General features: G+C 32.7%; 4 protein-coding genes across 7 annotated transcripts in view; 2 read left to right on the top strand and 2 right to left on the bottom strand.

Annotated features, from left to right (window-relative positions):
* The first annotated feature begins 869 nt into the window (after positions 1 to 869).
* LOC106614291 (gametocyte-specific factor 1 homolog) lies at positions 870 to 3,109 on the top strand. Its single transcript, XM_014229966.3, has 2 exons — positions 870 to 1,171; positions 1,229 to 3,109. Exons 1-2 carry the CDS (start codon positions 995 to 997, stop codon positions 1,985 to 1,987), a joined length of 936 nt encoding a protein of 311 aa, XP_014085441.1. The 5' UTR covers positions 870 to 994; the 3' UTR covers positions 1,988 to 3,109.
* On the bottom strand, positions 2,199 to 2,996 carry LOC106614292 (gametocyte-specific factor 1 homolog). Its single transcript, XM_014229967.3, has 2 exons — positions 2,817 to 2,996; positions 2,199 to 2,602 (listed from the first exon to the last, which is right to left on the bottom strand). The coding sequence occupies exons 1-2, from the start codon at positions 2,994 to 2,996 to the stop codon at positions 2,291 to 2,293; spliced, it is 492 nt and encodes a 163-aa protein (XP_014085442.2). The 3' UTR covers positions 2,199 to 2,290.
* Positions 3,110 to 7,182: 4,073 nt separating the features above from the next.
* On the top strand, positions 7,183 to 8,710 carry RpL37a (ribosomal protein L37a). The gene is made up of 3 exons (XM_014229955.3): positions 7,183 to 7,217; positions 7,511 to 7,646; positions 8,437 to 8,710. Exons 1-3 carry the CDS (start codon positions 7,215 to 7,217, stop codon positions 8,577 to 8,579), a joined length of 282 nt encoding a protein of 93 aa, XP_014085430.1. The 5' UTR covers positions 7,183 to 7,214; the 3' UTR covers positions 8,580 to 8,710.
* Positions 8,689 to 27,832, bottom strand: part of drd (drop dead) — a 43,261-nt gene continuing 24,117 nt past the window's right edge. For all 4 annotated transcript variants that reach the window (XM_014229954.3, XM_036371227.2, XM_070109475.1 and 1 more), the window contains exons 4-13: positions 24,226 to 24,482; positions 17,259 to 17,467; positions 17,095 to 17,174; positions 16,848 to 17,032; positions 16,621 to 16,781; positions 13,014 to 13,182; positions 12,550 to 12,743; positions 9,679 to 9,995; positions 9,473 to 9,621; positions 8,689 to 9,399 (exon numbers count right to left, since the gene is read on the bottom strand). In XM_014229954.3, coding sequence (XP_014085429.1) covers positions 9,112 to 9,399; positions 9,473 to 9,621; positions 9,679 to 9,995; positions 12,550 to 12,743; positions 13,014 to 13,182; positions 16,621 to 16,781; positions 16,848 to 17,032; positions 17,095 to 17,174; positions 17,259 to 17,467; positions 24,226 to 24,482 — 2,009 coding nt within the window. In that variant the 3' untranslated portion in view covers positions 8,689 to 9,111. The remainder of the gene's footprint in view (positions 9,400 to 9,472; positions 9,622 to 9,678; positions 9,996 to 12,549; positions 12,744 to 13,013; positions 13,183 to 16,620; positions 16,782 to 16,847; positions 17,033 to 17,094; positions 17,175 to 17,258; positions 17,468 to 24,225; positions 24,483 to 27,832) is intronic.

Here is a 27,832-nt window from a genome sequence, read left to right as displayed (position 1 = left end):
CCGCTTTTATCCGGCCAAGGGTTGTTACTTCGGCAATCTTAACCCGTTTGGATCGGTGAGTTTTAGTTTAATTTTGTCTTCACTGGGGCAACTCCTAGCAGCATTGTCCTAACCCGAGCCGGCATTGAGTCCAACCTGGGCCTGAAGAATTTTTCTGATGCGTTTGCGCCAAGAGGCTCCATCCAAACTCCACCTCGGTTAGGTGAAACTCATGCCACGGATGGCGCCATCTTAAGATCTGTTCAGGCCTTAAAACCCACAGCAACTCCTGGTTCCTCCTGTGAGTGGAGTGTGGCGCACGTTGCTCGCTCTGCAGGAGTCTGCCCCCGCAACCCTCTGAAGTAGCGTCGTCAAACAACAACCACCACCCCCAGATCGGCATGACGACCGGGTTGAAATCCAATTCGATGCCTCCTCGGACCCGAAGAAGTGCGTGACCTACTTTAGCCGCTAGTTTACACTGCATAACAAAAACAACAACTGCTCCTTTCTACAGACAAAGACAAACGATGAGTTACTCGACGGCTGCGCAAACTACCAAGAGACTGCGCGCCTCTTACTTTCACCGATTAGGAGATTCAGAGTGTCATCAACAAAGCAAAATCTTCCAAATCTATTCGCCCTGATGGAATTAACATGGACGGATAGAGGTGCTCAGGGTTAAAAAATTATAGTTTTCGAGATATTTAAAGATCATAACTTTTAAAAATAGTGAACGCTCTTTTACAAGTTTTGCACACTTTGCACACTTTTCTCAATTATATTGTTTAAATTTGTCTCCTATTTGAAAACAAGTTTTTATACTCGGCAACATTGGAAGAAAAATAATTGGTAACACATGCTTATAAAACGAACAGAACTAATTGTTACAAACATTCATAATTTACTGTCAGATATTATGAACTTACTCTGTGTTGTTACAGGATAGATTTTAGTTTTGGGCAACTATAGAGTTTATAATTATATTTGCAATAATTACCAGGAATACTTAATAATGTTTTCCCTCGAGAACGATAATGATGTAGTGGAGTGTCCCTACAATCCAGCGCATCGGTTGCTGCGCAAACGGTTGCAACCCCATCTCATTAAGTGTCGTGTGAACTATCCACAACTTGAGCTTCAAAAATGTCCATTTAACAATACTCATCACATACCTGAACCAGAATTCTGTGTAAATACTTTATTTAGAAGCATTTATTTCGATATGTATAAAACTATTACTTTTTAGCTACATGTTACAAACTGTCCGGATCGAAAACTCATAACACAATATAAATACAACACAGCGGAACCGAAGGAAGAAGAACGTGTTTCTCATGCACCGATTGAATGCGAAGAAAATTGGGATGATACCGAAGTTAATGATTACGATCCTCAGAAATTCATAGAAAAGAAAGACGTTCTACGCCAACCAATAGGAATTCCTCCAGCAGAACGAAAAGAGTTTATTAAAACAGAACGTAAACGTTTGGGAGATGAAGAGAGTTACAGTGATAGTGACGATGATTTTAAAGAAGAGGTGAGAAGAGAAAATTCAATAACTGATGTCATTGAAAATTATGAGAGCAAAGACCCAAGTTCAATTAAGCGCATACGTTCAATTTCGCCGTCACCTCCCCGTCAGAGGGACCGATCAAGAAGTCGATCGCCACAATCTTCTGTTTACTACAAACCCACACATGTACGTGGTTCCTATATACCATCCCCTTCGTCACCATCTCGGATTTCAGTTGGATCTAGTAGCAACCGTTTTTTTACGTACCACATCCAGCCATCGCCAGCAGCTTATAACATTGATGACGATCCTTATTATAATAGCGGCAATGGCGCCTCTTATCAGAGAGTTAATTATAGCAATAATAGCAGCAATCAGAATCCTCCTCTTGTTGCGTATCCTACTCGTACGCCATCTTATGGTCGTGGTGCTTATCGTGGCTACAGTTATGATCGCAAGAATTCATCACGTTACAACGACGCTCCGTATTGAATTTATAGTTTTATTCGTAACGAGTGACGAGTATATTATAAAAATGTTTCGCTAAAAAATGCTTATATCAGATACCACAATACAAATATTTAATTTTTATGACGCTTCTATATTCCACATAATGCTTTTATGTTACAATATGCATATTTTGACTTAAATTTTATAGTAATGTTAATTTCTGATTGTTTAATAAATTTGTATGTTACGCATGTGTATTGTATGTAGGTTTATTAAGTAGAACTCAAGAATTCCAAATATAATATAATGCAGATAAATTAAATTGTGCAAAGTTAACTAAAGAAACTATAAGTTTTGCAATCGTTTGCGTTCAGCATTGCGAAATGCAACTCTTTCTGATGGTTTCATTCCAACAGGTTGTCGTAATACATTTGCTTTTTCAGCGTAGGCTCTAGGATCATATGACGGTACACTGGACAGATCGTCCCAATTTTGGGATGTTTCCAATTCAAAAGAAGTGTTTGCAGTTTGCCAAGTTGAATTAGTTTCTGTTCCATCGCCATTAAAGGTTGTGGACATTGATGATCCAAATACATGTGAATCGTTGCTTCTAAAAACTTCAAACGACTGTCGATCTGAACATGTGCTCACGTGCCACTACAGGGAAAAAATAAGAGTGAATAATCAATACAAACAACATAAATATGTACTACCATAGGAAATATAAATCAAGTTCGATATAGATAACCAATGTATGGTAAGAATAGTGTATATTAACAATTTGCGACACCTCAGTTTAGTCGTAGTTCGACTTTAGTTGGTGTATTCTTTCGGACACAATTTGATTCATATACAGCCATGTACAACTTACATCCAACTCCTGTTCATTCAGTCGGTGAGTCACATTGAAGGGACAAACAACTTTTTTGGCGTCTGGATGCGACTTTCGACAACGAACTAAATGAACTTGAAAACGACAACGCAATATCTGATGTGATGAGTTATAAGGACAGGTGAGAATATCTTCTTCTTCACCCACACGACGAAACATGTTCAAACAAAAATCTTTTAAGGATATGTGGTAAAAAGATTAAGCGAAAAATCTTGTAGAAAAAACTTTATTGTAATCTGCATAGGTAATCTGACCCCTGTATGAACGGTAAATATGTGGCCATATAGATTTCAAAATAACAAATAGTGTTGCCAATTCAAGCATGCAGAATAACATCCAGACAAAAATTTTGTTCAGTTCTTCTGATATTTGCTGTTACAATATATAATTTAATTATAATTTGTTACGGGATATATTTGATTATAATATCTTTGAGAATGGGAAACAAATAAAATTAAGTAAGGGATCCATTAATGTGGCAGCACTAAATGTAAATGTGAATTGTGTTTTATCAGTTGTTGTTGTTGTTGTAGCGGCAGAATTCTGCCGAGTTCACAGTTCTTGTCCGGATAAAATCCGGGTCCGTTCCGGTTACATAGACCCGACTGTCGTGGGAACGAGTGTTTTATCAGTCCGTTATTTTGTCTCACTTTATTCCGTAGTCGCTATCAAAAGAACTTAAAATATATTTTGACAATCGGTGTGCATACGGGACATACTTGCGAATTGCTCATTTAGAAAACAAAAACTAACAAAAATAAATGAATAAATGAAGTCAAATAATTATTGTCTAAATACAGTCAGTCCACTTGATTTTGGCCATGGATAAAATTTTAGCACGTGTTAACTCATTGAAGAACGAACGGAAAATCATAGATAAATCCATGATGGCTACTTTAAGCCAACTGTCGGTTTAATCGCCCGTTAATTATCTGAGAGCGCTACTTAAAATTTCTGTAAAAATTTCCATGAGATTTTTAATGCCAATATTTACAAATCTAACCGAAAGAGCCAGTTCATACACAGATTCTTTTGTAATCCAAACCGGTTTATTATGGCTGAGGGGACGACGAGGAAAGACGGAGGGACCTTCCAATCGTGATCGGGATCGGCACGCTTTGTGTTCTTGTTCGTAATAGCTCGCTGCTACCCTTTTCAAATTCTTCTAATGGTTGCAAAAGCGCTCGTTCCAAATGAATATATACCATTCGTTCAGATATTTGAATTCTGTTATCTAATTTAATACTCTCGCAACTTGTTTCTACAGAGTATAATAGTTTTGTTCACCTAACGGTTGTTTGTATCACCTAAAGCTATTCGAGTTAGATATAGGGTTATATATATTTAAATGATCAGGATGAAGAGACGAGTTGATATCCGGGTGACTGTCTGTCTGTCCGTCCGTCCGTGCTATTTTAGTAAAAATTGAGATATCTTTATGAAACTTGGTACACATGTTTCTTGGTACCGTAAGACGGTTGGTATTGCAGATGAGCGTAATTGGACCACTGCCACGCGCACAAAACGCCATTAATAAAATATAAATAAGTTGCCATTACTAAGCTCCGCAATAAGATACAAGACTGTTATTTGTTACACAGGATCACATTAGGGAGGGGCATCTGCAGTTAAAATTTGTTTTAATGGGCATATCTCCTAAACCGCTAAAGCTATAATAACAAAATTCACTGGAAGCAAATGCTTTTAGCACTTCTACTCCCCATATAACGGTACTGTTAAAAAATACTAAAAGCGCGATAAACCAAGCACTAAACACGCCAGAGATATTAAATTTTATCTCCTCTATATAGGAACCGTGGTCAAAATTAGTCAGCGGGCGTGGCACCGCCCACTTATAGGTGACCAACCAAATTCAGCACATAACATTCTTTTCATATTTATATATTATAGTGCGAAAATGGGCGAAATTAGATTACAACCAAGTCTATTTCCCATATAACACCATTTTAAATTTCATCTGATTTTTTCAATTTTCAGTATGCAAATCAAGCAACAATGATTGTATCGGGGTAAAACTTTGCGTGAATAATACGTTTAAAGTATGCCACCTTGTGACTAAAAATTGTCTAAATCGAACCAAAACTGTTCAAGCCCCTAGGTACTGATTATGTGGACCCCAGTGCCTATAGTTGACCTTCTACCGAAAATATCGGTCGATCCACAAAGAAATCTCAAACGAGTATACCATTTAACTTTGCGAGAGTATAAAATGTTCGGTTACATCCGAACTTAGCCTTCCTTACTTGTTTGTATGTATTATGCAAGTATGTATGCATAGAATAATAGAAATATTTTGAAAAATTGTAAATAAGGAGAAAACTAAGGCACTCAAAAGTATTCAATTTAAATTTTTAATAACATATAGTGGATCATATCGCTTCACTATCATTGCAGTTCATCAATATGCTGGGGCTAGATGAGTTGTTGCGACTTAGGGGAGGGCACAATAGACCATAGGTCGCGGTGCATACCTCTACTAAAATCTATCTATGTATTTATCTATAGCGGTATTAAATGTAATAATATACGAATATACATAAAAGAATTCTAATAAAAATGGCAACTTTACTTTTTTATATTAACATAAAATATTAAAATGCTTTCATATTTATTGCTTTTAACCTCGTTAGTTCGAACATCATTTTATTTCAAACAAGAACTGTAATTAATTCAAGGATGTTTTATAATAAATAGAAAAAAAGATGAAGTAAAAAAATTATGGATTTTTTCTACTTCCCAAAAGATTAGGAAGCTCCTGTTATAAATTTGACCTTGAAAATATTAGTAGCGAGTTTTCAGAATTTATTGAATTGGTGGATTAGGGAATTTCCGACTTAAGTATTTCTCTGAAACTATTGTATTAAGCGGGTATTATGCATATTCATGGTAATTCCTTGCAAGCAAAATGTGAGACCACCATCCCTACATACAAACGAAATGTGCAACACACTCTAAGCGTCGCATAGCCGAAGAGCACAAACGTTTGCGAAAATTGTATGAAAAATAATTGACGGCATCATCCCTACAAGAAACTGCTGATAGGTTCACCAATGCACCCACATTAATTATGTCAGTACTGACGGAGAGTTTACTTGTCAACTGACCGTCACTATTATTGTTAAACAGAGACATCTTCGAATCATTGCATGTGTAAGAATAAAATTGCTGAATCCTTTACACAACAACTGCGCAAAACTATTTTTAGTGTTCTTCTTGCCACAAACGAAAAGTGTAGCACGCTTCTTTTGGGTTTGGTGTTAAAAATATACATTTTTATGAAAGAGAGGAGTTTTCAAATATGATATACAAACATGCGAAAGTTAAATAAGTTTCAAATAAAACTATATATTTTGTTAATTTCCATTTGCGTTTTTAAATTCAGAAATATCAACTGATTGAGGAAAGACGTACGCAGAGCTATTAAGAGGAGGAGATGGCATCAAGTGAAAATTCCTTTTCATATTTTATTGTTTAATTATATTTTTTGTTGCAATCTGTTTTATGTTTATGTATATTATTATAAATAATTTTGATTAAAAGTTTAAAATTTATAAAACAAATAAAAATTATATTATATTCAGCTTTGATGGTTTTATGATCAGCAATGTCTCAGGAAAAGGCATGAGAGTGAGCAGTATAGATATATAGTGAATCAATCCTGAATATCCATGTGTTAACATCAATTTTTGCACAAGGCTCTTAAGAAAATGATAGAAACTTTGTTCTGCGCGCTGATAAAATTTTTTCAGCTGTGACTGTCATATGACTGTCACTGTTCTTGTAACGAAGCTATACATGTAAATGGCTTCGTCCCTTCTGCAAACTGCCGGTTCTGTGACATGGAGGAGGCAGAGTTAAGGCCCTGGGATCCATGTTTCCTAACAGGGAACGCATCGCCTCACTAACACCTAGCAGTATATTGGATTGTATCAATATGCTGGGCTGTGACCTAGGTTAGGGCACAATAGACCATAGGTCGCGGTGCAAACCTCTACCCTTATCTATTCTATTCTATGTATGGCATAAATGTATTACATCATTTGCTAAACACTATCAATGTGCAGTCTCCATTGGCACAACTGTTAGCAATTCAGATCCTTAGGAATCATTAATTGCCTGTCGAGATGCCCCTTTATGAATTTCTAAATTCCAATTCCATTTATTTCACTTTATGTATGTTGCTGCCATGTCTTTAATTGCTAATATTCGCAGGGTACCATTCCTCTAAGTTCTCTGCCATTACCATTCGCGATTTTATATTCGTACTATGTGGCAGCACTAACATTTGACATTTTGGTTCGCCATAATAGTTTTCAGTTCCAATTCTCTTTCTTCTACGGCTCTTCGCCATCCAAGATGGTAGGTCAAATTCTTATGTAAAATTTCTTTTAAATCTGTGAATTTTTGTGCCATCATATTGTGAAAATCAGTGAAAACGATTGCGTTTTAAAGTTCAAATGTGAATTTATCGAAAAATATGGCTATTTTACACTAGCAAACTGAATACTTAGGAGTTCAGCAGTTTTAAGATGTGCTGAACCAAATGTATTAAATGAGTTATGATGGCAAATTTGAAATAGTGATGTCGACACAAATTTATGCCACTTGATTTGGATCAAAATTACTAAAAATAACTCACTTCTCTTCTATAGACGAAAGGTACATCAAGCTTTGGTAAACGCCATAATAAGACGCACACTTTGTGCCGTCGTTGCGGACGTTCCTCCTACCACATTCAAAAGTCAACATGCTCCCAATGTGGATATCCCGCTGCTAAGTTGCGTTCATGTAAGTATTTAATTTAACTTGTATGCATATTACGTTAATCGAAAATATAAATATTTTTTAAGAAAATGAGGTTACTTTTACAGACGTGGTTTTGCTGCACAATTCTAAATAGTGTCGTGATAGTAGATAAGGAAAGTGCAACTCTTTGACGTTTGGCGTTTCCGATTTTGTGTCAGGAATACTTCTACTGTGTAAATGAAAATTTACTTACAACAATACTTCAAACATTCGTTTACATTGAATCGCATACAATTTCATGCATTTGAGCTAAGTTGCTACTGTTTGACAATAAGCAAACTTGCCCCTATTCGTATCTGAATTTGATAGTTCCGAATTCATACGATTCCTTTGCTGGTATTGCTAAATCTATACCCACATATTTTCCGATTAGTAATAAGTGATTGTAATACGTTCGAAACAAGTACTGAGACTTTAATAATTGTTTTAGTAGTAAGTAACAAGCAGTATTTCATGGATTATTTATTCCTTTTAAAGTACATGATTTTAATAGGTACTTTTAGTCGCACATTAGGTATATGATGTTTAATAATTCTTTAAAGTAATATTTCATGAATCTACAACACAAATTATATGAAAGTGGCGAGTGTGTCTCATATATTTAAAACTACTAAATAAATACTAATTATATTTAGCTTATCTGAATAATACTTTGGACATGACATGAGCTTCAATCTGAAATACAGATTTTTGAAATCAATTTTTGATTTTTTAGTTAACAATGAATGTATATGTATATACAGTTACTATAATATTTTTATTTAACTTGCAGACAACTGGTCAGTGAAGGCTAAGAGGAGGAAGACCACTGGCACTGGTCGCGTGCGTTACTTGAAAGTGGTCAGACGTCGTTTCCGCAACGGTTTTCGTGAGGGTACCCAAGCTAAACCCAAGAAGACCACCCAGTCCAAATAGGTGATTTAACATGTACCAGCACTTATTAACCGGTGTTTTTGTGTCTACTGTCTAGGGTTGATTTCTTTTTTTAAGGAATTGTTAAACTAAAAAGGAGATAAATAAAATATTCTGTTTTTTTGTAAAAGCAATAGCATGTATTTTATTTAAACTTTTTGTGCAAGATACACCACACGATTTGTTTTTTATTTACAATATGATTAAGTGTCATTTGTCAAGTTGAAGATGCAAATAAAAGCTTCGGTAAGGTTAATTGTTGTCCAAAATGCTTACGAAAACAAACTTAAATATAAGATTCTAAATTATATTTGTTTAATATGCGTATTTATAAATTAAAAATTGGCGTTTAGGACAAGTTGACATATTTATGTACATAGTTTATAGAAGGTAAAATTATGTAATTTATTGCAGTAAAGGGCGTACGCATCACAGACTTATGGACTAAAACTCGCGCTAATTATTAAATAATGACTTAATTATGGACTTTAAGCTAAATAAAATATTGAACATTTATTAAACTAAAATCTAATGACTATTCGCTGTGTGCATGTACGACTTTCCCATTTGAAGTCGTACTGTTGGCCAGTGTCGTTGATGCTGTTGAGTTTGACTCTGATGTGGGATACGTTTCTAATAATTGCGGCTTTTTCGAATCGCTAGTGATATCTCTTGATTTATTCACATGTCCATTTTCCAGCTTTTTGCTCGGTACCGGCGCGCGTTTGAAAATAAGTTTTTTGATATTTTGAAATGGCGCATCGAAAAAGATCGTCAGCGCAACCGACGCGAGGAATATACAAATAAATTCATTGGTATCAAGCTGTAAAGATATTTTTGTGAAAAGAATTAAATATGAATTTTTTCGTTAAAAATAACATGTGTGATGTACTTACAATGATGGAAACGAAGTTGTAGTAGTGATGAATGTGACGCCGGCGGCCAACATTGAAGAAAAAAACTGGGAATTGTGTTAGGTAAATGGCGTAGGACAATTTTGTAGACACTTGAAAACCCTTCCACGAAAGCATCTCTGTGAACTTGTCTAACAAGGGAAGTTAACAAATGAGCTATGATAGACGAAATAATTGTTTTTACTCACTCTTATAGCCATTATGCGAAACAAAAACGATCCACGCAAAGAATATACACCAAGCAATCGGTGCGAATGCTGCGTATATTGCCGCGTGTGAAGTGTTGTACTGGTAGTTGATGTCGCCCATTGGCGCGGGTCCCAATAGGGAAACAAGTACACATGTCGTGGCCACTACCCAGCCAAGTCGTAGTTGTGTTTTTGTTAGTTGTATGCCACGGTATTTACGAAGACAGTAGCCAAGCAAAATTCCCATTATATAGACTGTGGATCGGTGTGGCGGGAATGAGTACATGTAGTCGGCTGTGCGGAAGAGGCGTTGGATACTAAATGTGAAATAAACGAGAACATAAAAAATAGTTTAGAAATTCGTTCGATATGATCATTTATGGATTTCTAAAATTAATACTGGACTATTTTTTTGAAAGGAATAAAATAAAATAAATATATATATATTTTAAAACTAATATTTTCGATCGAACTAAATAAAACACAAAAAAAAAACGACAAATTAGCACTTTTCGGGGAGAAAAGGACATATTTAAAGTTTCGCGTATATACAGACAAAAAATACTTTTTTGATCGAACTAAATAAAATCAGGAAGTAAGGACTAAGTTCGGATGTAACCAAAAATTTTATACTTTTGCAACCGCACATTTCATACTATTTCAACTTGCAAGGATCAAAGCTGAGGATCAAAGCTTTTAGCCTGCTTCAGGTGTTGGCAATAATAAACAATGTAGCAAAAGGGTACAACTTCATTTTTCGACGAAATCGATAAGGGATTACAAATAAATTTTTCAAAATTTTTATTTTGAAGGTCTAGACTCATTTAGTAGTATTACTAGATTTTAATACCCGTCAGCGAAAATTATACTTATATCATCCTCAAATGATAGATGTATATGTGATATAAACTCAACCGAAGACGCTAAATTTAACATATCGAGTTGATCTGAAAAATATCAACCAAAGGATCGCAATTCATAACATTAGTAATATGAGGTTTAGATCAAGACCAATTTCATTTATACTGAGCGCTAAACCATTAATATAATTTTATAACTTTTTAACTTAAGAAAACGTGTCCACTTAATTTTATTAAAATATCACAGTTTTAGATCAACCTAAACGGTCAAAAGTCAGGTGGAGAGGCGAAAATCATTATACAGGATAATTGGGGCAGAGAAATGGTATGACATTAATATTTGACATTGTTCAAGTATACTTGAGAATTTATTTTCAAGAAATTTTATAAATATTATATATATATGTAAACATACACATATGTAGAGTAAAGTTAGCCGAATGTTTCAAAATCCTGAATATTAGTTATATGGGGGCTAAATATATATCTATTATTTTCATCATATTTTCGGCAAAAAGTCAGCCATACGCACTGGGGTTCATGTATTCGGTATGTGGGGTTGAACAGTTATGGTCCGATTTTGTAAATTTTTAGACTATAAATGACATACCTCAAAGGCACGAATTGTGTAAAGTTTAATATGAATATATTTATTGGTGCGTAGGCGTGGTTGCAGTCTGGTTACACCCATTTTTACAATGTAACATAAGATTGTCAGGAAAATGTATTTACCGAATTTGGTTGAAATTGGTCGAATAGGTCCGGAGATATCTAATTTCACATAAATGTAGGCGGTGCCACGCCCATCGTCCAATTTTAACTCCGGAACCTATAAAGCCCTAATGTATCATCCTGGGTGTAGAATTTAATGTTGCTGGCGCATTTAGTTATCGATTTGGCGCTCCTTTAGTAGTTTTTAACAAAACCGTTATATGTGGGGAGGGTGGTGTTGTAATCCGATTTCATTCATTTGCACACATCCGGTAGGAGTTCTTATAAGAATCGTCCCACGTAAATTTGATTATTGTAGCTTTAGTGGTTTAGGAGATCTGTACATTAAATCTATTAGAAGGCGGGGTTACGCCCATTTTTTGTTTTAAATTTTAGCCCAGAGGTTACAGCTTTATATCTTAATTTAGTGCTTAGTTATGACATTTTATAGGTTTTAAATTAATGGCGTTTTGTGGGCGTGGCAATGGTCCGATTACGCCCATCAACTAACTCGTCCTCACTTTTTTGAAATATAATACCAACGAACACCTATACCAAGTGTCATTAAGATATCTTAATTTTTACTTAATCGCTTGCACAGAAGGGCACATGGACAGACGGACGGACGGATAGACCGAGAGTCTTTCGGATTTCAACTCGTCTCATCATACTGATCATTTATATAAACCTATGTATATAACCCTATATCTAACTCGATTATTTTTAGGTGATACAAACAACCGTTAGGTGAACAAAATTATTATACTCTATAGTAACAGGAGTATAAAAACGACAGATTGGGAAGCCATTGAATTACAATACATATTTGCGTTTTGGTCTCTGGCCGAATAGAAATCCGGGTCCGTTCCGGTTACTTAGACCCGACTGTCATGGGAACGGCCAACAGCGTTTTGGTATTATTATTTGATTTGTTACTTTTACTTTTTTGTAAAAGGAGGTCCATACATCTATAGTGATTTCTTCTAAATAATTTCGAAGAATGCTGTGTCGACAGTGCTTGGTTGAAAATAAATCAAGGCATTTGCCTGTTATGTAGACTGAACTGTTATGAGATTGATCTAAATTTCCAGTGGAAAAAACTGTCACTTTCCAAATAATATCACAATACGGACCACCCTTTAGCTTAACTTTAAAACAAAAAACACATATTAAACGCGAAAGTGGGAATTTCATGTCGTTATATTGGAATCATAACTTTTGCTTGTTCTGTTTAAAAATAAATCTCTAAATACATATTTACGATTGGGAATGAAAGATATGTATGTGTAACGTTACTCACTTTGTACCAAAGTAGATGTAATTGGACAACTGATTCACGACGGTGGTGTAGTAGCGTGCTGCAGTTCCAATTGCGCCAAGTAACAACAAAGTGAATAAACCCTTTCTTGGCCATTTCCACAGACCGAATATCATAATCGGCGCCACGGCGAAGAGTTCGGTGTCAATACCCAGGTGATGGGTGTGTGTCAAGCACTGCAATTAATAAACGTAAATTAATAATGGAGTTATAAAAAAACTAGATGGAAGAAACTTTTCTCCCATCTCTATGTATTAAAATTTTATTCAAAAAGTAGCCTTTTTTGATAGCTACATTTAATATAAAACGTAGCTAGTAGTTGTCTTTTTAAAGTAAACATAAACTGAATTAAATCAATTCTTTTTGGACGCCCTAGCAGCCTCTCTTCTTCTCTTAGCAGGTTCTTGTTCTTTTTATATAGACTTTTTTCTCTTTTATATACTCACCATTTCACTGAAACCAAAGTAGTTGTGTATGAAAAGTAAATTACGCCACCAGTTTCGTTTACAAATGTCCGCATGATGCCCAACGACCAAGTTCCATTGTGGTCCCGAACCCCACAATGGTAGTACAAAAGTGCAGAAAAGTATGAGTGCGGCTAGTGGGGGTACGATACTGTGAAAGAAGATGCATTTATTTGATTAAAATGGGCATAACTATAATCATTAGAAAAAAGTAATTTTTTGGGGATTTTTAGAAAAATTTATTTAATTAAAATTATAAATTTTTCCTAATATCATAGTAATTAAGCCGATGACAAAGAATTTATGACGGGTGATATTCCTAGACCGAATTTAAATTTAAATCGGTGTAATAAGTGCTTGCTGCCGCCCATTCGATGCGCCACCCTTTTTAATAAAATGAATTTCATTATTTTCGATTCAATATTTTTATGTTAAACTAACTTTATTTATCGAAATATAATTTTTTAAATAAAACTAATAAACATGACAGATAAATAAGTTATAAACTTTAAACAAATAAAAAATAAGTATTTTTTTTTTATTAGTCAATTTGAAAATTTGTTTTTCTGGTTTTGATCCGCGCAAAAACGTCGATAATATATTTTTGTGCAGGGCGTACATATTCTGTATTTGTTAAGGAATCTTTGAGTTGACAATGTAAATGAATACATTCATTGCCTTACGTCTCTTCTAAATCGTCAGGACATACTAGTTTATTGCCAAGATTTTTCAATTCAAAAAACATGAAAATTTAGGTAAAGCTTTTCATATGCACTTTTACGCCTGGGAAAATGTACACTCAAAGTATTTTAAATATGGTAATAAACATTTGTGCGAAAATTTTCTTGTCCAAAAAAAGGTGTTCTTTCATTTACCCGTGACTCATCTGCCTGAATTTTTCTTGTTGTTTTGCGACGAGTATCATAACGATAATAATCGTGAACTACAGATGGTGCTTTGGCTTTGTCTTCATATTCAGAAAATTGTCTGAGTCTTGAAGAAATAGAGTCCAGAGCAGACCAACGAGTTTGAGAAAGACTTATGGTACGCTGTATCAAAATCTCCCAACGACGTGTAGATATAGTAAAGAAATTGTATAGTTCTTGCAAAGTAGAAAATAAGTCGACTGCTTCTATTACCGATTCAACTGCACATGATTCTACCAAATTTAAAGAAGGGGCGGCACAAGGAACATAATCTGCTAAAAGATTAATTGTTTTGATTCGTGTCTGAAGGCCTGAATATATACCTGACATATTGCTTGAATTATCATAAGATTGGTCACGACAGTTCATTATGTCCAAACCATTTATTAAATTTATAATAAGCATATAATTGTAAGTATATCATAAGTCGCTTGCTTTAATATATATCAGCTCACATATTTTAATTTAAAAAAATTTCGAAATTCTTGCTCTTGGAATTTCAGAAATTAATAAAATTTGTAGATATAATTAAAGATTATTGAAAATGTGAGTAATACCGAATGTTTTTTGTTTTTATTTTAGATAAAAATTTAAATTTTTTTACCAATTATTTCGATGATTCAAAAAATTGAATATCGAAAAGGAGGTGATTTATTTATCATGAAAAATTATTTTTATAAACAAAAAATGTTCTGACACTTTTCAATGAATATCAAAATAATATTCAAGATATGCAAATCTACGGTTTTTGTTTATTTCACACTAAAAACAAATTGAGAAGTTATTCAGATTTAGTAATTCCAAAACGCTTCATACACGTCTGTTATTAATCTAAAGGGACAGAAAGTAAAGAAGAACATTACTCGATAAGCACTATAATTGATCTATTAAAAAATTGACATTTTACCTATACATATCGAGAAATATATTAATGAATTAAATTATAAAATATTCTATATACATTTTTTTTATAAAAACTAAACTGGTATATAATTTTGTTAAAAATATACCGCCTTCAACTCGATTATCTAGTTTGGACCCATTCGTATAGATACTAATCCCTGTGTCCCTGTCCACCTCACCCTTACTCTACACGTCTCTGGAACGGATCTTCTTGTTTAAGATTAGTCTCAAGTAGCTTGCTTTCTCTCTAATTGCTAACAGCTAATTGTACTAAAGTAATAAAAAGTGGATCAAACTTGGTGGCTGAATATAATTTTATATTGAGCTGCTATAAGGTTCTTGCTAATTTTTTTTTTAAAGATTTACAAAACAGAATACAAGATTCGTTTTTGAGGTTATTGGAAAACAACCGCTTTGTCAACGTTTAATACAAGCTCATTGATATTACAACTGTAAAGTACATAGATGGTTAAGTTATGAGTGTGACGTGTTAAGTCAATTTAGCCATGTTCGTCTGTCTGTCCATCTGTATATATCGTATGTATATATACGAACTAGTCCCACAGCTTTGGAGTAATCGATCTAAAACCCGTCCTCTTCTTGACACGAAGCTGCTCATTTGTCGGACCCGCCGATATCGGATCACTATTACATGTAGCCGCCATTCAAATTGAACGATCGAAATAAAGTGCTTGTATGGAAAGTTTTTTCATTTGACGAGAAATCTTCATCAAATTTGGCATGGGTTATTGTCCAAGGCAACAGTGCAATCTTGGAAGAAATTGTTCAGGTCGAGTAACTATAGCAGAGAATGTTAATGAATAAATATAAAATCCTATCACCATCCTATCAGATGAAATTTTATTTTCGAACTTGCGCGTTTCGATGTTCCCTCATAGCAATTAACATTTTAGCACAGCTAACATTTGCGCCTTCTCTATTTATTAACATTCTCTGCCTTAACTGCTTCACGCTTACGACCTGAGCCACCGCAAAAGTGTAACCGCGGCCGCTTAGCCATTGTTTTATTGTTATCCTTCGCATATTAGATATTGTTCATGCAACGCACAAAAATGTGTTGAAACATTTATCTATTAATTACTTATTTTGTTGTAAATTCTGCGGCTTCAACCAATAATCCTCTTATATATATTTAATTTGAAGGTTTATATAAAATTACAAAAGTTATGATTTTTTGGTAATATGCAAATGTAAATCAGCATGCGCATAATTCATTTAAGAACATTCTTTGTGTCTATTTATAGCCTTTTCTCCGTTTCGATCATTGTGTGGTGTATTTGAAAAGAGTCGAAGTTGTATTTTTCGATGTTCCCTCTTGTGAAAATCTCAATTTAGTACTTTTTAATATTTGCGCCTTCTCTATTCATTAACATTCTCTGGTCAAATTGTTGCTATAGAAAATCTGGTTTCCGCGCTGGCGAAAATTCATCACTACATAGCGTACGGCTTGTCGAATATTGCGAAAAGTGAAATTAAAATTGCTAAAATTTATTATATTTAAGCAATTAATTGACTTTTACTAATTCTTAGTAGGTTATCTGTTTCTATTCATTCTGTGATCAAATAAAATTAGATTGCACTAGAAGCTTAGCGTTCGAACTATAATTAAAATTAGTTATTTATGAGTGTAAAATACAATTTACATAATATGTATACACATTTTTGTATAACAAAAACAAATTTTGAAAATGTTCTTTTTGTGAACTAAATAGTTTGCATAAAAATGCCATAAAACTCACCGCATTAAACGACTGACATATTCATTTCGCAAACGCACTGGCTGCCCCTTGAAGAGTCGACCGAAGAGTGAGTATGCGGTCAACATACCACTAAAAAGCAGAAATGGATCGGTGTAGAGGGAGGCAGCACGTCCAATTACGGTCCAGGGGCGACCCAAACTCTGTTTAAATGTAAATTTCTGTTCTATAAGTATGTAAATAAATAATTACCTTTGCATCTAGCTTACCTCTGACATTTCCGTGCGATTATTGTAGGGATTAAAGAACATAGCCATCGATTTGTGCGAGAAAAGTAACATCGCCGCATTTAGAAAGCGTATGCCATGCACAGCCTCAATGTCATTCGGCGAGGAGCTGGTGCTAAAGAGCCAACGCAGATTTTTGTCTAACGAAAAGGCGGTGAACCATTCATCTGCAAGTATATTTTAAGGTTAGGAAACACACTCCTTGAAAATATAATACTAATTTAATTACTCGGCTTTTGATCCATTTTGGTGCAGCGTTCGTAAATGGTCGATAGCACAGTAATGGAGAGTATAATGAGAAAGAAGCGTCTATAATTACAAAGTATTTGATAAGTTAAAGTTTTTAATTTTAATTTTTTTGATTTATATTTTTTTTTTGACATTAGCACTCACACGGCCCATGTTGTGTTGCGGTCCCATGGCCTGTTGTCACGCACTTGACACAACTTTGGCTCCACGCGCACTTGGAACGAAATGCCGGTGGAACTAGTTAAATTATTCAGATATTCCTTTACAGTGTACTCCACGTCTTGATAGCTGCAAGCGTTTGGTACACAAATACCCCAGTTGATCAGTGAGTAGCGGGGTACACGATGACCAGGCTGCAAATAATGAGATACTTTTTTTTATTTTAGTTCAGACATGCTTAGCACAATTATACTTCATAGAGTTATACAATATTTAGACGTGAAAAAATAGTCAAAAATCGCTCATGAGCGATAAAGACAAGGTTTCGACACGCTTCGTCCTAATCAACGCGAAATGTTAAACTTTTATAAGTATAGTAATTGTAAACAGGGTCTTCCCTTCATTTCATGCGTGATAACACTAGTTTGATGTCAAACGCACTTAAAAAAGTAACGGTTTGAAAGTGTCATAATATCATTTGGTTCTATATGAAATATTCTCAAACGCAACATAAAAAAATCTAAAAAAAAAGAGATACACCTCAAATAGTAGCTGTCTTCGATACACTTAAACTTGGTGAGTGCTGAGTCGAACAACCAACTAGCATGCGTGTTAAAATACAACGCTAATATAATGCTTAGTGCTTGTCCTCGTAGAGGTGATGTTTTAGGATTCACATGTTTTAAACTGAGGCCGAACACTTGTTGGATTGTTATCAGATGTTCTTTCAAGTTAGAAATTTGCTCGACAATTTCCTCAGCTGGCGAGGGGCGTTCGCGATTACAACTTTTTTTCATATTGTTCGGAAGAACAAAGCACCTTCCTGAAACAATTTCACCACATCGCTTCTTTGGTCTTTATGACTTATAATAATACAATAGCTTTAAAGAAATGTTATGTATTCTAGCTATGAAATTCCGACTCTATTGGAATAAGTCTGTGAGTAAAAATATACATATATATGTATCTTTTAAGCAATGTTCGATGGATACTATAACTAATGTGAGACCTATTTGGATACCTATGTATAGATTTAAACAGTGTTTAATGGAGACCTTGGTTATATACTGTAGAGGTATGCACTGCGAGCGATGTTCTTTTGTGTCCATTTAGTATCAAATTGAAAACTTAAACGAAGAAACGTGATGTTGTAAATTAAAGCAATGAATTCGGAAGCGTAAATATAATTTAACGAAATGATCCAAATGGTACCGAAGAGTGGAAATTATTCGAGAGAGAGAGAGAAATAAATATTCGAGATTTAATTTAATTATTCGAGAGAGGGGGAGAACTAAACTTATTTATGAAGACTTATCTGTCTTATAATGACTTAAGCTCAAGTGACCCGGTCGGCTCAAGAACGGCAAAAGCTTTCACATTATATTTTATATTATTTATACTAACAAAAATAACAATAAGTCAACTTAGATCACACTTGCTAATTTATTTTAATATGTCTTTCTTGCCACACTCTTTGCGATTTTAGCGAGGACACAAATCTGAGTGCAATGTACTCTTTGATTAATCGTGAACTAGCGTGTTTTTGATTAGCAGCATAATAAAATATTTTTTTGTCTTTGACACATAGTACCGATTTTGTCAAAGTACAAAAAAAAATATTTCGTAGTATAATTAAGTTTGCGTGCTAGTCAACAAAGCAGTGACAAAGCAGACGTGAAAAAGCAACAACACAAAAAATTGTTATTAAACCGTTAACTAAGCTTCGAATATACTATCTGGAAACTCTAATATGGAGAAAAATTATTTTGGCAAATAAAAGTTGAAGTTCAAGTTCAATGTGTGCGCTGAGCCGTGCAGAGGCGATTTATGACAGTAAATTTGCATGATTCGTGCAGGCAAATATGAGAAAAAATTATTGTTTAATTTATGACGATGTTAATTTTTTGACAGTGTGCTATTCGATGCACCTACAAAAATATTACTTGAGACCATCATAAGTCGATTCGCGATATTTGAATCGTCAATTAAAATAAGTGTACGGTAAAAATCCTGTGAATATTAAGTGTGAACCAGTTCTTCGTTCCAATTTCAATTCGAAAGTATAAGACAGAAAGTGCACGAATGCTAAAAAAAAAACTCCATTGTTTCATTCAATTCGAATTATATCGGCATTGTTAGAGAGCTTAACCCAGAAATAACTGCTATTGAATTTCGTAAGAAAACTATATAGCCAAATGTCGCAGCCGTCTGCTTACCCTAAACTACAGGGAATGGTCTCTGATTAAGCCTAATATCTCGGATTTACTATAACGAAACCACAAAAGGAAATGGGCTTGATATAAATTAAGGAAGGAATTTCACACAAATTGGTGAAAGTAGTGTAGCGGAACCCAATAGCCTAAACAATAATTGTAGATAGCTTTGAATTTTCTATTTTATTAACCATCTATTAAAACCATCATAACTTATGTGGAGCAAGAATACGACGAAAAATCTACTTTTTCAACAAAGCAGTCAGCATACTGCTGTTCTGGTTCACAATCGATTCATTTCTTCTATTCTATCATGTCATTTATCTATTACTTACTCGTAGAACCGTCAAAAACACCTAAGAAATATGGAGTCTTGTTTGCTGGTAACAATAAATACATAAAAAGAATTTTTCAAATCCAACTAGTTTCGGAGCCGATTCAATTCAAACAATGAAATATTCTCGTTTTTTAATATTAGTAAAAATGAGCTGCATGAACTTTGTAACGACCTCAGAGTAATTCACCGAGTCAAAATACTGCGGCTTAATGGTCCAAATATGTTAATTTGATCGACGTAGAGCTCTGAAAGTATCTAATATAGCAGCCGATCGGCCGAGCAAAAAAATATCTTAGGGTTGGAAAACCCAAGTAGAAACGAACTTAGCTTCTGGAATGATAATAATCAGTCGGAAAGTATTTAACTTTTCTTGGTAGCTTGGGTTCAACTGTCAGCGCAGCAGTATTTGACAAAACTATTTGAGGTATATTTTAAGATTTTAGAACTAGATCAAAAGGTAGTTGTTAAACAAAATATGTTGGAACATTTTTACAGTTATGTGTGAGATTCATATGATATGAAAAGTTTCGCAAAATTAGTATGTGGGGGTTAAAAATAACCCAACGATTACCCTCTTCCCGCCCAACCGACGCGAGGGGCGCAATCCGCATACGTGCAGAATTAGCCGAGTCAGAAAAGGCAAGAGAGTTTTTTAAGTGTTGAGATCTAAAACTGCTCAGCTACAGAAACAAAAATTTCAACAGCTAAGATCTAAAGTTACAATATAATAAATTGTTACATTTTCATTTATTAAGAGAAAACCATAAAGTCTTTTTAATTTTGAAAAGTGAGTCAGATAAGTCAAATGTGCTGGAATGAGAATTAAAATCATGACATATACGGCGGAATGGCTCGTTTAGTTCAAAATTTGATCTACAGGATTTTAGCAGTAAAGGTCTAAGCTGCCTCGAAAGGCGAACCGGAATATTAAATTTAATTTCAGACAGGAGAAAAGAACTGCAAACAGTTCCATTCAAAAGTTTCACTAAGAATGTTATGCCAAGCATTTCCCTACGACTAGAAAGTGTAGGTAGATTAATAAGTTTTAAACGACTAGTGGAGGTAGGCTTACCCTAGAATCCCATCGGAAATGCCCAAGGGCAAAGAGTAAAAATTGTTTTTGAACCGACTCGAACTTGTCAGAATGGATTTGGTAGCTAGGGTTCCATACCACAGAGCCATATTCCAATATAGGTCTAACCAAAGTTGTATAAAGTGTTTTAGTAATATACGGATCTCTAAATTCTTTAGACCAACGCTTAACAAAACTGAGGACAGCTTTTGCTTTCAAGACCATGGTATCAATATGAAGACTGAAATTAAGCTTAGTGTCCATATTAACTCCCAAATCAACATAGTTTAAAACTTGCTCTAGAATATGGTGTTTTATTACATAAGAAGAGGGGTGCACAGATCTACGGGAAAAGCACATCGTCTTACATTTATTGAGATTCAATGGCAAATCATTTCTATCACACCATGCAACCAAATTGTTTAAGTCTGTTTGCAACAGACACCTTTCCTCAGTTGAAGTGTATGATTTAAAAAGCTTTACATCGTCAGCGTATAATAAAATTTTTGAGAATTCTATTACTGAAGAGATATCGTTAATAAACAATAAGAACAGAATCGGGCCAAGATGACTACCTTGCGGAACACCAGAAGAAACATTAATTGTATCTGAAGGTGTATCCTCAAATATCACTCGTTGTGTTCTATTATAAAGATAGGAAGATACCCATTGAAGGAATCTTGGCTGAAAGCTCAGCAGATCAAGTTTATATATGAGAATCGAGATATTTACTTTATCGAAAGCTTTGCTAAAGCAATAATAAATATATAACATCCGTATGCTTATGTTCCCTAAAACCCAATGATACATGGTTTACAAATTCAAGTAAGTTTGTTATAGTCGAGTTCCCTTTACGAAATCCATGCTGAGATGAGGAAATTAACGGAGAAATCGAAAAGGTTATATGGTCAGTGATGATAGCTTCAAAAAGTTTAGGTATAACTGATAGTTTTGCGATACCTCTATAGTTTTCAATGTTGGATCTAAATCCACTTTTATGCAAAGGGATTATAAATGACTGTTTCCATATTGAAGGAAATATACCGTGTTTAAGAGAGGAATTAAATATCCTTGTCAAAGGCAAGTAAATATATTTGGCACTATTTTTTAGGAAGCATGAGGGTATAATGTCTGGGCCATAACTAAAAGATGGTTTTAACTTATTTAAATTAAAAAGGACGTCTTCTTCAGAAATAACTGGAGCGTTAATTAAAGTATTCGAACACAGCACTTGCTGATAAGAAAAAGTTTTGAAAGAATTATTACAGTAGTTTGACTTGAAAAATTCTGCAAACATATTGGATATAATATCATTGTCACTTGAAATGATAGATTTGTATTTCATTGCGGACGGAAATTTGGAAATCCTGCGTTTGGAGTTGACGAAATCATAAAACGATTTTGGATTACTTACAATATATTTTTTAAATTTATTTAAGTAATTATTATAACATTTTTTGTTTAGGTCAAAATATTGTCGACGCAATAGAGGTTGGTTGGGATTTTAGAGCAAAAGACACTTTTGTCTAACTTTAATTTTATAGGCTTTAGATTTTCTAATATTGAATTATTTTTAAATTAATTTTGATTTTAATTTTAATTACAATTTTCATTATTTGTGTTTCATTATTTGTGTTAAAACGTATTAATCATTTAGTTTGCTTTTATACTCTTGTAACATGTTGTTTTTGTTCACCCAATGGTTGTATGTTTTAACTAATACAAATCGAGATAGAATGACTGGGGCTAAACAGCCCAGACCTCTGTCCAAACCTCATATCCCTAATGTGATAAATTCCGATCCCTTGGTTGACGTTTTGCACATCATCTCAGTATATAATTTTAATTTCAATATTAACTAAATTTTGTATAAAAAAAATTTATTTTTAACGTTTGATTTTTAACAACTTCAATTTTAATGTTAATACTAATTTAATTTTTAATTTAACGTTTAGTTTTTTTAATTGTTATATTGAAAATTTTTAATTTTAGTTTATTTATCAATTTAACTTTTATGCAATTTTAATTTAATTAAATAAATTTTTAATTTTAAATTTATTTAAATTTTAACTATTATAATTTTAGTTAAGATTTTATTTTGAGTTTTATTTATATTTATATTTTTATATTTAATTTGTATTTTTTATTTGAGTTTGAATTTGAAATTGAATTTGAATTTAAATAAAATATGAATATAACTTTCAAATATAATTTTAGTTTTTATTTTCTTTTGCAAATAAATTTTATTTTTATTTCAAATTTTAAATTTTTATTTAAATTTTGTTTCTAATTTTTTATTTTTATTTCCCTTTATTTTTCTTTGAATTTGAATATAAACGTGATTTTTAAATTTACTTTTAGTTTTAATTATAATTATACTTTTAGTTTAAATTTTAATTTTAATTATAATTACAATTTTATCCTCATTTCTTTCGCTTAGAACTGCTCTCTGCATTGGAAAATCAAGTATTTATATTATTTCTAATTTTCATTGTAATTGCTCTTTAATTTTTACTTTTTCACTCTCTTAAATTTTCATAAAATTCCACAGCTGCCTTTACTGCTTACACCTTAATCTTACCCTCTTCTTTTTCACAAAATGTTTTATCTTTCTCCCTCGCTTACTTTATATTCTATAAATTAATTTGAAATTTAAATGGCTCTCACATGCCTTGCTTCCGGTGGTACGTCAATAAAAGTACAATTAGTTGTGAGAGTGTGTCCCTACAAATACGTAAATCACACACATATTCATAAAACTATTACGTCACATGCAAAATGCATTCATTCACAAAACATTTTCGCCGCTAAATTCACACACGCTTGTAATTTGGCAATTTGTAAGCTGTAAACGCGACTGTAATTGAAGTTTTATGTAAATTAAATCATTTTTATCGTTGCACTAAAGTCAATTACATGTAAAAATACATTAATGAAGGCAAAAATATATGCAAACGTCGAACGATTAATAAACCATTTGTTTATATTAAAATGATACTCTATGTGTGTATGTTTTTGTGGGCTCGAGAGAAATTCTGAACTCTGCATTGCCGCGTGTGTAACGGAATGTGAGAAATATGTGTGTCAAATGTGTGCACATAACAATGCTAATAATGATGTAACTATATTTGCGCTTGGTTGTATAAATAGCAAAACATTTCGATTGGTAAATAAAAGACTCAAGCAGCGAACTCGCTTGTTCAGTTTACAACAAATAAAGTAATAAATAAAATAAAATGTAGTATCACATTGTAACACGTGTAAATAATCTGCTTTCTACAACTTGTGCCCGCCAATCTTTGAATTTTTAATTGAGAGAAATTCACTTACGTCATTGAATTCACTCTTAAATGGCCCGTGCGATTGTATCAGTTTGAATAAGGCGCGCAAACGTTTCGAATTGTGTGGCAACACGGGTTGTGCGTACGCCAAACAATATTGCCCCTTGATTTCATCATCCGTCTCGTCGTCAGCTGCTGCTGTGTCGTCCGCGGCGCTGCTAATGTCCAGACACTGATCGAAGTCACCCGGCTGATTTATGTTGCCATTGAGTATGCCCGAAGTGATCTTGCCGGTGGCGTCATGCACTGTAAGTGTGAAAGAGGGGAACGATTTTAGTTATAAACTTTATATTACTAATAAAATTAATAGTTATATAATTAAAATATTAGCTATAAAATAAAATAGCTGCAAAAATGGTTGTCTAATATTACAGTTAAATGTTTAATGGTGGATTTATAGAAAAGCACACAATTCGTATGGAAACTTGTCGTAATTAAGGCACGTCTCCTTTTCAGGTGACGTTTTTGCATATTTTTTTTATTGCTAACTTGCGAATTGACGTCAAAATTAACACATTCAAATAAAAAATTAGAATTGTTAGAGAAGTGTGACATAGATTGGATAGGATAGTGAACAAGCGTTATAAAGCATAAGTGAGAATTTTTTTTGGAAAGGTTTATAAATATGTATATGTGCCTATATTGTATTATACAATTTTCAGAAAGATTTAAGACAACAAATTAAAAAATAAGTATTTATTTAATTGCATATTTATCATTAAATTGCATTTTAACTTCATATAAATATTAATTTTAATTTTATTTTTAACTGTATTTTTAGTTTTAATTTAAATATTAATTTTGTGTAGTTAAGCAAATTTAAATTTTCATTCAATATGTATTATATTTATTAACATTTTTATTTTAATTGTGGTTTTTCTTTAGTGTTTTTAATTCTGTGCAGAAGTAATTCTTTATATTTAATTTTATTTCTTACTTCATAATAATTTGGTTTTTAATTCTCTCAGACATAAAATTCTATTTTTCTTTGATATTAATTTAATTTAACTGTAATTTTAATTGTAGTTTTACTTTTAATTATAATTTTAATTGTATAATCTTAATTTTAATTCTAATTTTAATTTTAACTTTAAGCTTTATAATAATTTTTATTTTAACCTCGTTTATAACTTGAGTTTTAAAGTTATTTAATTTATTTTAATTAGTTTTGATTGTAATATTTTTTTAATTGTAGTTATAGTTTTGATTTAAATTCTTGCCGCTACAATTTTATTTTCAAGTTTATTTAATAAATTGCTTTTATGGGTTTGAGTTTTAATTATAATTTTAAATGTAATATTAAAATTTATATTAATTTTTAATTTATATCTTAATTATAATTTTAAAATCTTATTATTTTAAATCTTTTTATAATTTTTTTAGTTGTAATATCTGATTTTATAGCTGAATTTAAAATGTTTAATTTATAAATTTCCATAATTTTTTTAAAATATAATAATTGTAGCTGTAGCTTTTTATTTATTTTTATTAATTTCTATCAAATTAATATTTAAATCATATCATCATTATTGTATTGTCATAAATTTCAATTTTAATTTTAGTTTAGTTGTAGTTTTAATTTAAAATTTAATCTTAATTATGATTTTAGTTTAAAAATATTTTTATATTATTAATCATTCGGCTGATATATTACTTTTATTCTTAGTATATATAATATATTATATAGTCTTAGTATTAATTATAATTTTATTTTCACTTTATTTTGAGCTTATATTCCTTAATTCTTGGTAATAATTACAGTAAATTTGGTTATGAACAAGGTTTAGTGATCTAAAGGATTTTAAAATGATGTTTTATTACATTAAAATGATTCCTTTCTAAGTTTATCAGTAATTTAATGGTTGTTACTATCTTTATACCTGGAACAGGGTATACTAAGTTTGCAAGGAAGTTTGTAACATTCAGAAGGAAACGTCCGAGACTCTATAAAAAATATATATAAATGACCAGCGTGACGAGCTGAGTCAATTTAGCCATGTCCGTCTGTATATACGGCAACTAGCCCCACAGTTTTTAAGATATCGGTCTGAAGTTTTGCACATGTACTTTTATTGTTTATGTTTATTTGTCGGAACTTTCAATATATATACAAACTGAACGGTCAAAACCAAGTTTTTGTATGAAAAACTCTTTTATTTGAAAAAAATATTTTAAAAAGGTTTGACAAGGATTATGGTCTATGTTAGGCTATAATTTATGAACAATTTCTTTCGATCGAACTTCTATATAATATATAATAATATGATATATATATAATGACATAGTGAAGTTGACTTCTTTTGTTTTGACGATAATCCGGTACTGCTTGTGAGGTAAACAAAGAGTTTGTACCACCAAAGTTACAAAATGAGCTACAACAATTTCTAAACAGCAGCAGCAAGGGCACTTCGTTTCCTATCTTTTAAAGTGCAACAGCTTAACAGTTCCAGCACCCATAAGAGTCTTATTAGGATACCTATAACTAACTCTATGGAATTGAAATTAAGATTAAGTGTCGCTTTAATTTTAAAAATGAAGAATTTAAATACTTTTCTTTAATTAAAAATTTCTTAATTAAGATTTCTTGGGTTGTTCTAAAAAATAATAAATAAATGAATTATTTATATGTGTGTACAAAAGTAATTTATTTTTGCTACGAAATTTTTATTTTAGAAAAAAATATTCCACAAATTATTTTTCAACACAATGTCTCAACGTTATTTAGCGCTAAAATTAATTTTAATATAAAACTGCACAAAAATGCAGCCAAGCGTAATTGCCTAAAAAGTGCCAAACCACTTTAGAACGTAAAAAAGATATAAACATGCCTGTGTCTAAATAGCGAGTCTCACTCTTGCGCTGTCAACCAAATCACATACATAATTAAAAGTTTAACTTATAACGCATGCGTATATAATTTAATATTATCTTAACCAGTCTCGCGTTCTATGCACTTGGCTTAAAAATGCTTAAAATGTGTGACGTTTCAATGCTTTATGCTGCGAAAAATGCTTAGAACTTTAACATTCGCCACTTGCCATTCGTCATTTACTTTAACCTTGGTAGTGATTTTTAAATGAACGCAAAATGAAAAAAAATCAATATTGCAAGGCGTCGCTTGCAATGAAACGAGTTATTTGGGTGCCATGCCTTATTCTATTAAAAAAAAGTCACAGAATATAAAAAATAGTCGAATTAAAAATGGGCAAAATGTGAAAGATCCTTGAAGTTTTACTTATGATACACTGAAAACTGAACAGTCAGTTCAAACTTTGGAGTGTGAGCATAGTGCTCTAATACGCTTATTATAACTGTAAAGATGCTTGATTGGTTTGTATAATGATTGCCACTTAATATATTCTATGCAGTTCTTCTTCAATTAATGACTCATCTCTATGTACGACAGCTGACTGTTAAGACTGCTTCTATTTATACTTTCTTCAATGCTGAAAGATCGCACTGTTAAAGCTTTAAATCTTTCTCTCGCTGCATCTCTCCCTGTTGGGCTGATTAAACGTTTTACCCCCTTTTGATAGATGCCCTATGAAAGACCTATTAAATGTGACATGCCCAGTTTTTGATTTTGATTTGATTTT

This window comes from Bactrocera oleae, chromosome 5 (genome assembly GCF_042242935.1).
Source record: "Bactrocera oleae isolate idBacOlea1 chromosome 5, idBacOlea1, whole genome shotgun sequence".
Classification (NCBI taxonomy): Eukaryota; Metazoa; Arthropoda; class Insecta; order Diptera; family Tephritidae; genus Bactrocera; species Bactrocera oleae.
This window is presented reverse-complemented; position numbering and strand designations above follow the sequence as displayed.

Excerpts from the sequence above, each read along its gene's own strand:
- LOC106614292 (XM_014229967.3), bottom strand. The coding sequence starts at position 2,996 with ATGTTTCGTCGTGTGGGTGAAGAAGAAGATATTCTCACCTGTCCTTAT. Across the intron at positions 2,603-2,816 it reads TGAATGAACAGGAGTTGGAT|TGGCACGTGAGCACATGTTC; the intron begins GTAAGTTGTACA and ends TTTTCCCTGTAG.
- RpL37a (XM_014229955.3), top strand. Across the intron at positions 7,647-8,436 it reads CGCTGCTAAGTTGCGTTCAT|ACAACTGGTCAGTGAAGGCT; the intron begins GTAAGTATTTAA and ends TTTAACTTGCAG.
- LOC106614291 (XM_014229966.3), top strand. The coding sequence starts at position 995 with ATGTTTTCCCTCGAGAACGATAATGATGTAGTGGAGTGTCCCTACAAT. Across the intron at positions 1,172-1,228 it reads TACCTGAACCAGAATTCTGT|CTACATGTTACAAACTGTCC; the intron begins GTAAATACTTTA and ends ATTACTTTTTAG.